General features: G+C 40.7%; 1 protein-coding gene across 1 annotated transcript in view; it reads left to right on the forward strand.

Annotated features, from left to right (window-relative positions):
• The window catches only part of LOC124594929 (E3 ubiquitin-protein ligase SMURF1), a 171,964-nt gene that overhangs the window by 19,015 nt on the left and 139,469 nt on the right, over window positions 1–13,480 (forward strand). The window contains exon 4 of the mRNA XM_047133427.1: window positions 8,810–8,943. Within this exon, the coding sequence (XP_046989383.1) occupies window positions 8,810–8,943 (134 nt within the window). The remainder of the gene's footprint in view (window positions 1–8,809; window positions 8,944–13,480) is intronic.

The raw sequence follows: 13,480 nt of genomic DNA on the forward strand, positions 1-13,480 counted from the left end.
AGTGGTAGGAGTAGTTACAGAATTAGTGATGAGAAGATTGTTCGTTAGCATGAGGGAGAAGAAGAAACGGGGACATCACACAAATAATGGAAGAATATGACGATTGCAAATTTATACAAAAATTTCGTACTATTACTTTTCGATCTCATGCTTGAGAAACTGGAGCATATGAATAAAATGTGAAACTATTTCCTAACATGAACTGTTTTGCTTGTAGTTGGTTAAATAGGCATTTCATATTGGTACTTCACGAATAATATTCTGTCATATTATAAAAATGACCATTATAACCAAAACAGGCTCACTTGTTTGGTGTGTGTTGCAATTGCTGCAGTATTAGAAAGGCCTATTTTCTTTTATCTAGTAGACAATGACAAAATAGATGTAATCAGATCGAGAAACCACACCAATCTTGGGTGCTATTTGTATCAACAGCTTTTTCAGTATGAGACGACGACATTTCGATTTTTCATGTAGCAAAATGTTTGATGAATTTTGATGAGGTAATAGATTCTTTTGCAGAAAGGAAAGCAATCCATGTAAAGCTGTAGCAAAATTGGACAGAAAAAAATGCTGGGAGCTAAGTACTGAATAAATGTTTACTGTTTTGATTGTCTCTTGTCTATACTGGTTTTGTGTATCCTATATTTAATGTTATGTTCCACAGAACACCAAGTTATTAGCTAATAGGCAATAAAGAGTCCAGATTCTGTGAAGTGTTCTTGTTCTTCTGGTTACAAATAATCCCATCCAGTATTAATTTCGAGGTTTTTTTTTTTTTTTTTAAAAAGAGGGGCAAGATGTCAAACCGACCGACTGGGAGCAGGAGAGACACAAAAGGACTTTTTAATTTCCACTTTCCTGAATATAGTTTGATGGCATCCATTACAAAATATACACATTTGAGTTCCATAGTGCGAAATACAGTGACGTGCGGTAGAAGAATGCTGTGTGAACAGGCATGGCACTGCACTTTGGCACATTTAAGACCAAATAACACTTCTTGCGCTACAAAAGAACATATTTTTGAAAAGTCTTCTTTTTATTTTTTAAATTTTTGATGTCCTATCTCAAACGCTGTAGGGTGGCGGGCGGAGGTGGGGGACACCACCATCTAGTATTTAGTATTGCCCCAGTTCAAAATATCGTAGATCCAGGGCTGTTGTGCAGAGCAGCCCGAGTTATAGTGGGCGGGGTTTAGTCTCCACGTGATCCATGTTTACATTTAGTGATTTTGCTGTTTCCTCTTCATTTACTGCTCTTGCGTCATATGAAAAAAAGAGTGATTTCTGTGGCTTGGAGCTATCAGCTGAATTAAAATACATTCACATAATTACAGAGGGCTAAAGTATGCTATTAGTTTCAGATGCTATTTCATTTCCCCTTTCTGACAGTCAAGCATTAATCGCCTCGCAGAACAATGAAGTTATTTTTGTCGCTTTTCTCTTTAGCAAGTTCAACTTTTATTTATCTTTTCCGCTGCAGCAGCCAATTTATTTGAAACGAAGTGTTTAATTCCACACTATTGGCTAGTTTCAACTGTCCGCTGCATTTCAAGTGCACATTTTCATCTTCTAGCACGTGTGGCATTATGGCATAATAAAGAACCAAACATGAGATAATACAGTAGTGGTACTTCAAGAAAATTAACACCCCGAAAACCACACTGAAAAGCTTAATATCAGGTCGAGGTCTACTTTGTTGTGAATCTGGATATACGAATGTGCACTTTAAAGCGAATTATTCATTTCAGTATGGTTCACAAAATTCTGACACTCTTGGAACGTCCTCTAATGTCTTGTTTCTTTTATGACATAATTTTAGATCTTTTAATGTTTTGCACATTGGAACATATAGGCTTCCTACGTCGTTGTTGCTGCTCAAGTGCGGTGACTCCTCTTATCTCGCGCTCCCTGGCAACTGCTAGAACAAATCTATTTCTAACAAATTGCGGGAAAATAGTGTGAATTGTGGTTTGAAAAGCGTTATTTTCGAAGCAAATTTCCTTTTACGCGAGATGAACAGTGTGCGAGAATGTACAAAAAGTTTCTTAAATCACAGAGCGTTTGACTCTAATTTAAAAGTCATCTCTTTGATGACAAGCCATTCAGAAGAATTGTGAGCCCAGAAGATCAGAGATTTATGTTGGTATTAAACATTTTACTGGCACATTTATGTGAGGTATCTTAAAGTGTAAAACATGCAAAAAAGATCAACATTGTATGTAAAAGCTTAGCTTCTCTTGTAGCTTATTAATCTTGGAAACAAATATTATATATGAAAGCTTTTCTTTTCTTTTCTTGTACCAACATTATGTGTATTAATTTAAACCATTAACTTTTCCTGTTCGTTGTTTGCGCTACTTAACAGTGATGTTGCTATTGACTGACTACATCATGTGTCCTATTCTCTTAATATCCGCTGTTATCGGCTGGCGAGATCACATGAACTATGACTGGCTTACAAAAGTGCATCGCAATCTCGATTTCAGTGCTTTGGAAAGTAACATGTGGTGTTCAGTGGAATGCAAATTTATACTTTCGTAATACAAAAATATGCAGTGTACATGTTGCTGCACATCAAAGAACATTCCAAAACTTGTTTCTTTCCCCTGTGTTTCGTTTTCTAAAGTGCCGGGATATAAGCCGCTGTATAAAACCGTAACCATTCAAATGATTGACAAATTTTACAGTTCCGATGGAAAGTATACTGTCACTTAGCACGGAAAAAGTGTATTTTCACCTGGGAGAAAGTGTATTTTTAACCGGGAGATCCGGGAAAAATCTGGGACTTTTTTTCCTTGTCAACGTATACACCCTGTATTTGTACTTTCCTCTGTCAGCGTATCACGTCACTTTGGCATGACCATTGGTGCTCCTTTCATGGGAACAAACTGAGAGAAGTGAAACCTCTCCCAATAGCTCGGTTGACTTCCTCCTGGTCATCTCGACATGAGGAAGTAATGTTAGCTCGGTTGCGAATACAGCACTGCTGGTTTAGTCACCGCAACTTGTTGAGTGGCGATCCTGCTCCCAGCTGTCCTTTCTGTAGTCTGCCATTAACGGTCAGACATTTCCTTATCCTCTGCCCCTATTTTAGCCACTTACGTCTCAGGGTCGGGCTGCCGCCCACTTTGCCGGACATTTTAGCAGATGACATGCGAGCTGTTGCTAGCGTTTTAAGTTTTTTAAAAGCAGTAATATGGCAAAAGAGATTTGATTTTTACCTGGTGACTCCGGTTTCTTGTTGATGTCTTTTAGATACTCTTCAGTAATGTCTTGATGTGTTAGATTTGGTTTTTATTCCTTTTTGTATTGGACCTCACAACGGTTTTTTCCCCTCGCGGTCCCAGCATTCTCTGGTTCTTTACTGGGCGCTAATGACCTTAGATGTTTTGCGCCCTAAAACCCCACAGAAGAGGGAGGGGGGGGGGGGGGCAGCTTGAGTCACAACTCCAAAAGTATTCAAAATCGACGTTTGCTATTTGAAAGCAATTCACGAATAGGTATTGATGTATGATTGCTACATCTATTATAAATCTGTTTGATGCCACTCTGTTATTTATGCATTATATCCACTTCCAAATCCAACATTTATGCTTCATTTTCTTCTTATTGGATTCTTTGCTCAGTAGTAATGCCATAATCTGAATGACAACACCAATGTCTGTATGAATAATCCTTGCTGACGATATACTGGTAAAACAGTGCCACAGAATTTTGACAGGTGTGTGTGTGGAAACAGTAGCACATGGTGCCACTACCATGTCAGCTGTCATGCCACTTGTTGTGGTGATACTTCTCTTGCATGTAGAAACCCAGTTTTAGCTCTTTACAGAGCTTGATCACAGTAAATGACAGATAGAATTGTTAAAATAAAACAGTGGAAAATCTTGGATGGAATGTAACATTATTATGAAAAGGAAAGTTGCTACTCACCAAGAGACTGAGTCGCAAATAGGCACAACAAAAAGACACTTACAATTAAAGCTTTTGGCCATTAAGGCCTTTGTCAACAATAGATCGATCTCTCTCTCTCTCTCTCTCTCTCTCTCTCTCTCTCTCTCTCTCACTCTCACACACACACACACACACACACACACACACAAGCATCTTGCACACACAACTGCAATCTAACCACACTGCGAGCAGCAGCATCAGTGCATGATGGGAGTAAAGACTGGGCGGGGGTAAGGAGGAGGCTGGGTCGGGGGGGGGGGGGGGGATAGTACGGTGCGGGTGGCGGACAATAAAGTGCTGCATGTTAGACGGAGGGCAGAGGAGAGGAGCGGTGGGTGGGTGGGGGGGGGGGGGAGTAGTGTAAAAGGAGAGAAATAAAGACTGGGTGTGATGGTGAAATGACGGATGTGTAGTGCTGGAAAGGGAACAGGGAAGAGGCTGGATGAGTGCAAAGTAGAGAGTAAATTGTAAAAGAAAAAAAAGTGTATTACTGTGGGTAGCAGGTCTGAGGGTGGATAAGTGCGAAGAAGGGGGACGGCAGATGAGACTGGATGATGGAATTAGTGGATGTGAACTGGGATAGAACACATTCTCATTCCAGCACTGCATAGCCTTCATTCCACCGTCAAACCCAGTCTTTTTATTTCTCTCATTTTACACTACCTTCCCTCCCCCCCTCCCCATCGCTCCTCTGCCCTCCGTCTAATGTGCAGCACTTTACTGTCTGCCACCCCCATCATACTATCCCTCCCCCTCCCCGCCCCAGCCTCCTCCTTACCCCCACCCAGTCACCACTCTCATCCTGCACTGGTGCTGCTGCTTGCAGTGTGGTTTCACTTGCCTGAGACTGCAGGTGATTTGTGTGTGTGTGTGTGTGTGTGTGTGTGTTTTATTGTCTATTGTTGACGAAGGCCTTACTGGCCTGAAAGCTTTAATTTTAAGTGTGCCTATCTGCTACTATGCAGAATTGTTAACATTTTCAAGGCGTCAGGGATTTAAATGATCTTCTTTTACCAGCACATCAGAAATTCACCGCTGTTGTAATTATAGTGAGTTTAAAGGTGAGTTTAAAGTCGCTACAAATATAGGACAATAACCTTTCTTAAAACCCTGAATTCATTGGTTAGTAGACTTCAGGACAACAGTGAAACTTGAAACAGTGCTGCTGCAAACATGTTTTATAAAGGAAACAGGAACATAATTCTTTATGGTCATTAAATTAATAAAACACTATTTAAAAGTGCTGAAAATTTAAGCCAGATTTCTGCTTCTTAACTAAAGTGACATCAAAATGAAAATACGGATGTCTGATGCACTTCTGAAATGTGATGTTTTCGATGTTGTGAATTTTAAGATGTTTGTTATCAAATATAGACAAAATTTGGTATGTTTGATAACTCCAGAAGCTGATAATATAATGAATACATGTTTAGGAAAATTCTCTAACTTTCAAGCAAGCAGGGAGACAATGCATTAACAAATGATCATGTTTCCAGTACCTCTGTAAAAACTGCTGTAGCAGCTACACCAGGTTATGGATGGAACTGGAACTTGGCAAAAGTTCATGCAGCTCACTTATGCACATTCTGAACAAGTTTCAACAGAATTTAAGATGGGCAAACCAGGACCCAGTGATTGCTTCACATGGAATAACCCATTTATAGAATTAGGTAAACTAGAATACACTCTGAAGGTATCAGGCATAATATACTAGGAGCAGAAGGTTGTATAAAACTTGTATAATGTGAAATTTAAAATTTTCCCGGCGAACTAAATATTCAGAAAGATTTCAGGCTTGCAGCCGGTCGTCGTTAGCTTCCATCCACCATATTTCGACTGGATAACTGCCAGCCATCCTCTGGTGAACCATCGAAGACTGACGAAGACACCCTCCATTCCGCAATATATAGCGTGCAGCGTTATTCCGTGCATGCGTCAAAATCATATTGACAGACGAACCACACCGCCTGCCAGCAGCAGTGCCCTTGCTGGTGGAACTGCAGAACTCAGCTGTCTTCGGTGTTGTCAATTGCCGCGGCCGTCACAGTACTCTGATGGCCGCGGCAATTGACAATGCCGAAGACAGCCGAGTTCTGCAGTTCCACCAGCAAGGGCGCTGCTGGCGGGCGGTGTGGTTCGTCTGTCAATATGATTTTGACGCATGTGCGATGCGCGGAATACTTGCTGCACGCTATATAATGCGTAATGGAGGGCGTCTTCATCAGTCTTCGATGGCTCACCTGAGGATGGCTGGCAGTTGTCCAGTCGAAATATGGTGGGTGGAAGCTGACGACGACCGGCTACAAGCCCGAAATCTTTCTGAATATAAAACTTGTATAGTTAACCAGGTTGTAGTAACTGTGGGCTAGGCATCGGCAGTTACATGGTATTTATTGCTATACATAATTCTGTAGTATGTAGGAAAGTATTGCAAATCGAAAACAGTTTAGATAAAGGTATGGAACAAAGGTGGGTCAAACATGGTACGTGGGTACTTCTATAGAATACCTTCATCAGAAGCTGTAGTACTCCAGAGACAACTTGAAGAATGTCACAAATAAGTTTTCTGTTCATACTATTATAATAGGGGGAAGACTTCAACTTGGCAGCTATAGATTGGGCAATTAATCCAATTATAATCTGGTGCCAGGGAAAGAGCTTTGTGAGATGGTGCCAGGAGCTTTGTGACATTGTTCTGAAAGTGGTGTTTGAAAGTTAATTCAAATGGGCAGTTAAAGAACTAACACATGAGGGCAAGGTCTTAGAAGAGGAAACGTGGCTCATAAGGCTTTGATAGCATCAATAATCACAGGTTTACAAGGGGTGTTAAAAAAGGAAAATTTTTTTTAGCAAAAGTGACAGGATACAAATTGCAGAGTATATAAGTAGTCAGCATCAAATATTAATGTCTGAGAATGAAGATGTGGAGCCCAAATGGGTAATACTCACAAGCATTGTACAGTATACTGTACACTAGTATGTACCCAGCAACATAGTGGTGCAGTAGCAATGTTAGAAAGACGTTGTGAAAGCAAGATAGCTTCATCTTCTGAGGCCCAGGTGGTTCACGAGTCATGTGCACTCAGAGCTCTCATAAAGATAAGTGTATAATTGCTTAACAACAGTTAATTAAGGCAATATTATATCATAAATAAGTAAATTAGTGCCTATTGTAAGCTATCAGTTGAAGGTTTCCCTTTTATTTGCATGTTTTTCGGAAAAGAGAACATTTTGTAGTTGCAAATTTGGCCTGGGTTTTGTTTATATTATCAATCTACATCTAACAATATAATGAAAAGGAAGGCCCCCCCCCCCCCCCCCCCACACACACACACGGATGGACGGACACACACACACACACACACACACACACACACACACACACACACACACACACACACACACACGACCACAACTTCTGTCAGCTCTAGCCAGACTACGAGTAGCAGTGCACTATGGAAGGTCAACTGGTTGGGGCGTGAGGAGGAGGCTGGGGTGGGGAGGGGGTGAGATAGCAGGGTAGGTATGGGGAATAGTAAAGTGCTGCTGGGAGCATACAGGGATGAGATGGAGAGTAGAGCAGTTAAGTGCAGTTGGGATGTTAGATGGTGGGCAGGGGAGAGGGGGGGGGGGTTGTGGAAATGGAGAGAAATAAAAGGACTGAGTACATTGGTGGAAAAGAGGACTGTGTAGTGCTCGAATGGAAAGAGGAAAGGGGCTAGATGGGTAAGAACAGTGACTAATGACAGTTGAGGCCAGGAGGGTTTCAGGAACGTAGGATATATTGCAGAGAGTTCCCACCTGCGCAAATCAGAAAAGCTGGTGTTCGTGGGAAGGATCCAGATGACAGTCTGTGAAGCAGTCATTGAAATGAAGGACGTCGTTTTGGGCGGTGTGTTAAGCAACAGGGTGGTCCAGTTGTTTCTTCGCTACAGTTCGTCTGTGGCCATTCATATGCTTTCCATATTTTGGGAGGAAGACTTGTTTAGTAGAAGAGATGTTTCATAGTAGTGAAAATAAAAAAAATGCCCATAGCTCTTAAGGTATGGATTAAAAAGTCCATGTTTAGCAGGCAGTTTTTTCTTGTTTTGATCCATACTACCGCCTCATAGAATATGGAAAGCGAAGAACAACCAGTTGAAGATAGTTGTTTTATAGTATTGAAGATGTAGTAGTGCTCATAACTCGCAAGGTATGCATTTAGAGCCCAAGTTTATTATTCTTTCTTGCTTGGAATGATCGTTCCTGTCATATCTTTGAATATTGATAATTCCTCCTGGAACACCCTGTTTAAGGTTAGCTGTAGGTTGTCAGAGCAAGGGACATACAAGAGAACTTGACATTATCATTTGTGATGCAGCATGTGTTTCTTACCTGTTTGTGGAATGATTTTCTTTTTCTTCTTCTGCATCTCAAGTTGTGGTGATGCCTTTAGTGAATCGTTGTGGTGCAGTGCACATACGACGTGTTTAAAATGCAGGTGCTTGTTAGTTCCACATTGTAATAAAATATAAACATTGCAGCCACTGTTTACCCCCACTCCCTTGTGACCCCACTACATTGTTTTGTATGATTTCCTTTTTTTTAAATTCCTGTGTCTTAATTGTATTTATAGTTAAAATTGATTTTTGTTTCCTCTGCTTTTCTTAATTTCTTTTAAAGATATTTGAAGTGCTGTAGCTGTATAATGTTACTTCTTTTATTGATTTGTTCATTAAGTTAATTTATAGTTAGGATCTTTATTATATTACTCTCAGTAGTTGGTACTCGTTTGGTTCTTCTTCCTGAAAAAAAAATTGACCTTATAATTTCTGTTTATATCATTAATAATTTAATTATTGGTGCTCCAGGTATATTGGAAAGGATGATGGTATTACTATAAGTGTATGGAACCACAGAAAAATTCACAAAAAACAAGGAGCTGGATTCCTAGGTGGTGTGAGAATTGTATCAAATACAATTCAGAGGCTGAAAGACACTGGCTGTAAGTAACAGAAACTGATGAATGTTAACATAACAGTTGTCAATATCTTTAATTTTTGACATGTCTTCGTTACCAAGTAAACTTTATGCAAACTTTATGCATTGACCTTGCATGTATGTGATTGAACGAGATGGCACAGTGTTTGAAGCACTTGAAACTCTTACCAAAAAGTAAGGGTTCAGATTCCCACATTGCTGCACTGATTTAGGTATGTGATTTTCTTATGTCAGATTCCAGTTCTATTCCTTAAACTGGCTTTTTGTCCATCTGTTCTATAAGCCTATACATTTTTGCAACAGATTTATGCTTGATTATTGAACATTAAAAAAAAGGAACCATCTTTTTGCAAAAAATATATTTGCTTAAATGTTAGAAGGGGGTGTAAGGAAATATTTCATTGCTCACACTATCAACTTTTGCATTGCCAATGTTTGATTTGTAGGTAGACCTATTACGGAGATAGAACAACATATTTTGTACTTGGTAATATTCAGGCCTGTTGCTTAAACTCACCTTGAAAGTTTTTCAATAATCTTGTCAAGAAAGCAAGTTACAGTTTCACCTTTTTGTGTAGCCTATAATGATGATAATATGTGAATAAAAAAAAATTATCTCTTCTCCTTTTGATCAAATTGGTTTCACTTTTTAGTGTAGTTCCACATACTCTAGCCCACTTCTTGGAGTTGGCGATTTCATCTCAAATTGTACAGGTCAAGAGTGAATGTGTCACATCACTATTTCAAAGTATGCTGAAAAAAATGTGTGTTGAAGTTCCACATTATTCCTCTCCAAAACTACTATATTTTGATTTTTCTGATAATTTGTTAAAACGTTGCAGACCTCTTTAAATGAGAGTATTTGTGAAAATGTTATAAGGAAAGGGAAAATTGTAAAAAAAAAGTAATAAAGAAACCAAAAGTGAAGAACTGAATTTATTTTCAGTAAATACTTTGTTCCCAGTGCTGTGAGACATGATTAATACATACACAGTTCTGAGCTTTTTCCATTTTTGTAACATAAAGTATGAAAATTTGTGACTTTTTGTGAACTTCAAAATTAAGTTTTGAAAATATGAGTAGTTCCAGGATGTTAACTTACTTGAGAAATGAGAAAGTGGAAGGACTGCTGTCAGCTATGACATTAATGCTTTAAATTCTTAAACTGTTAGAATATTTATGTATAAAATGAAAGAATTTGAAATTTTTTGGTTATTTATCATAAATGTTCAAAAAATGTCATGACACATTAGTTGATCATTGTACTTATTGAATGTACAATCAGAGTGTGCAATAATTTTTTCGGTAGACCTAGCTGTACTCCCAAGGTCAAAAAAAAAATCATAGACATTTAAATATTTAAATTGATAGATGATTGTAAGTAAATGTCATACAAAACTGGCACTTCAGAATTGAAATAATTACTTTGCAACATTATAAGTGAGTTGAAAAAAATTCGTAATTTTGTTCGAAAGCATTTTATAATAAAATGAGATGTACTATATATATATACCCAGTTGTCTTTTTATGCTATTATTTTGCAAATGACTATTGTCTTCTGGCCGGCCGTGGTGGCCTAGCGGTTCTATGCGCTACAGTTTGGAACCGCGCGACTGCGACGGTCGCAGGTTCGAATCCTGCCCCGGGCATGGATGTGTGTGATATCCTTAGGTTAGTTAGGTTTAAGTAGTTCTAATTTCTAGGGGACTGATGACCTCAGAAGTTAAGTCCCATAGTGCTCAGAGCCATTTGAACCAATTTATTGTCTTCTGTCATGATTTTACTTCTTCACAACTTTCCATGAATTAAAATTGCCTACAATCTAACTATCAACACTGCATTGTTGAAAAGAGTTCATTTTTTTCCGTCTGCTTCTCATTGAACTTGTATAGCCGAGCAGCAGTTCCTACCCCACCTGATGTTTTCCCTCTGTTCAATTTATGTCCCTCCATTATTTGATGTCATCAGGATAAACTTCCTTTAGCTTATTGGGCAGCTACCTCCCCTATTTCTGCTTCGTAGTGACTTAAATGTGCATAATCCCCTTTGGGGTTCTCAGAGAACCTGTCAGAGAGGTGCCCTCTTGGCTGATCATGTTAATCAACGCAACCTCTTCTGTCGTAACACTGGAGCATCCACTTTTCTTTCAGACTCCTTGCACACCTGTTCGCATTTGGATCTATCCTTCTGCACTGCCCAGCTTGCCCAACGTCTTGAGTAGTCCGTTCTTGCTGACACCAACTGGAGCAATCATTTCCCATGTGCTATCCATTTGCTGACTCCTACCCCACCTGAGTGCACACCCAAATGACAGCTTACTAAGGCTGACTGGTGGCTGTACTCCTCCCTGGTGACCTTCAAAGAACAAGATTTCCCCAGTTGTGATGACTAGGTGAAATATCTCACAAACGTTATCCTTACTGCTGCAGAACATTCCATTCCTTGCACTTCCTCTTTACCACACCATTTCCCAGTCCCTTGGTGGACTGAGGCGTGTTGTGCCGCAATTCTCAAGCAGATACGTGCTGTCTGCATTTTTAACCATCATCCTACGATGATGAACTGCGTTCATTATAAAAAGATGCATGCAAAGTGTTGTCATGTTCTTCGGAATAGCAAAAAAACTAGCTGTATTTCATTCACTAGTTCTGTAAATAGTTCCACACCTTTCCCTGTTGTGTGGACCAACTTCCAGTGGCTCTCTGGGACCAAGATCCATTTGCCAGTTTCTGGCCTGACAGTTGCTGATGATGTCATCGTGGACCCTGTGCTATCTCCAACATTTTGAGCTGCCATTTTGTGGAAATTTTGAGCTCTTCCCACTATCACCCTGCCTTCCTCCATCAGAAACAAGCAAAAGAAGCGCAGGCAATACCCATCCCTTCTCTCCGAATCAGGAGTGCTACAATCTTGCCTTTACTATGAGGGAGCTAGATCATGCTCTCAGTTCATAAAGATCTCCCAGGGCCAGATGCTGTCCACATTCAGATGTTGCAGCACCTTTCTCTTGTAAGCAAGCAGTTTTTCCTTTACATGTACAACTGCATATGGGTAGAGGGCGCATTTCCCGGACTTTGGCGTGAAGCCACCGTGATACCCATACCTAAGCCTGGCAAGGACGAAAACCTTCCTTCTTGCTACCACACCATCTCTCTCACCAACTGCATTTGCAAGGTGATAGAACATATGATTCGTGTCCAGCTGGTATGATGGCTCAAGTCTCACAATTTACTAACAAATGCACAGTGTGGATTTCAAGCACGGCGTTCTGCAGTTGACCATCTCATTACTTTGTCCACCCATGTTTTGAATGGTTTTTTGCGGAAATCCCAGACTGTGGGGGTGATTTTCGATTTGGAGTAGGCCTGTGACAGCTGCTGGAGAACTGGTATCCTTCGTACTCTTTACATGTGGGGATTCCGTAGCTGCCTGCCCTGTTTCCTTCAGGAATTTTTAAAAGACCAAGTTTTCAAGGTGTGTGTGGGTTCTGTTTTGCCTGGACAGCTTTATCCAGGAAACCAGTGTGCCTCAGGGTTCCGTCCCGAGCGTCGAGCTCTTTGCTATCGCCATTAACCCTATAATGGCCTGTCTCCCGCTGAGCATCTCTGGCTCCCTTTTTGTTGACGATTTTGTCATCTATTGCAGTCCTCCACAGACCTGTCTCACTAAAGAGCATCTTCAGTGATGTCTTGATCATCTTTACTCCTGGAGCATCAACATTGGCTTTAGTTTTTCCACTGACAAAACTGTCTGTATGAATTTCTGGCAGCGCAAATGGTTTCTCTCACCATCTTTACATTTTGGGCCTGTTGCCCTTCCGTTAATCAAAACTACAAAATTCCTGGGGCTTATGCTTGATAGGAAGCTCTCTTGGTTCTCCCATGTGTCTTACCTGGCAGCCCGCTGTATGCGGTTCCTCAATGTCCTGTGTGTCCTCAATGGTACTTCCTGGGGTGCAGATCGAACCATCCTCCTCCGTTTGTAAGGGTCTCTTGTTCGTTCGAAACTTGACTATCGGTGCTTAGTTGATGCGTCTGCATGTCCATCCCTCTTGCATTGTCTCAACACTATCCACCATCGTGCCATCCATTTGGCCACTGGCGCCTTTTACACTAGCTCGGTTGAGAGTCCGGATGCTGAAGCTGCCGAACTACCACTGTCTTACCACCGTGACTTTCTCCTCAGCAAATATGTATGCCGTTTGTCCGCCATGCGTGGCCACCCATCCTGTGCCTCCGTCGATGATTCCTTTGATCGCCAGCATGTCCCTCTTCTCTGATGCCTCCTGGAGTCTGTTTTCAGCACATGCTATGGCGGCTTAGCAGCTTCACACTACCTGCAACTTTCCCAGTGGGTGTGAACTCTTCACCACCTTGGCTTCGTGAAGTGGCCCATGTTAACGTTGCCCTTCATTCGCTTCCTAAGGACACTACTCCAGCCTCACCCTATCGCCTTCAGTTTCACAACCTTTCCATGGAACTTTGTGATAGTACCTTTGTATACATTGATGGCTCTCGGAATGACTGTGGGTGCTGGTGTGT

This window comes from Schistocerca americana, chromosome 2 (assembly GCF_021461395.2).
Source record: "Schistocerca americana isolate TAMUIC-IGC-003095 chromosome 2, iqSchAmer2.1, whole genome shotgun sequence".
NCBI classification, from domain to species: domain Eukaryota; kingdom Metazoa; phylum Arthropoda; class Insecta; order Orthoptera; family Acrididae; genus Schistocerca; species Schistocerca americana.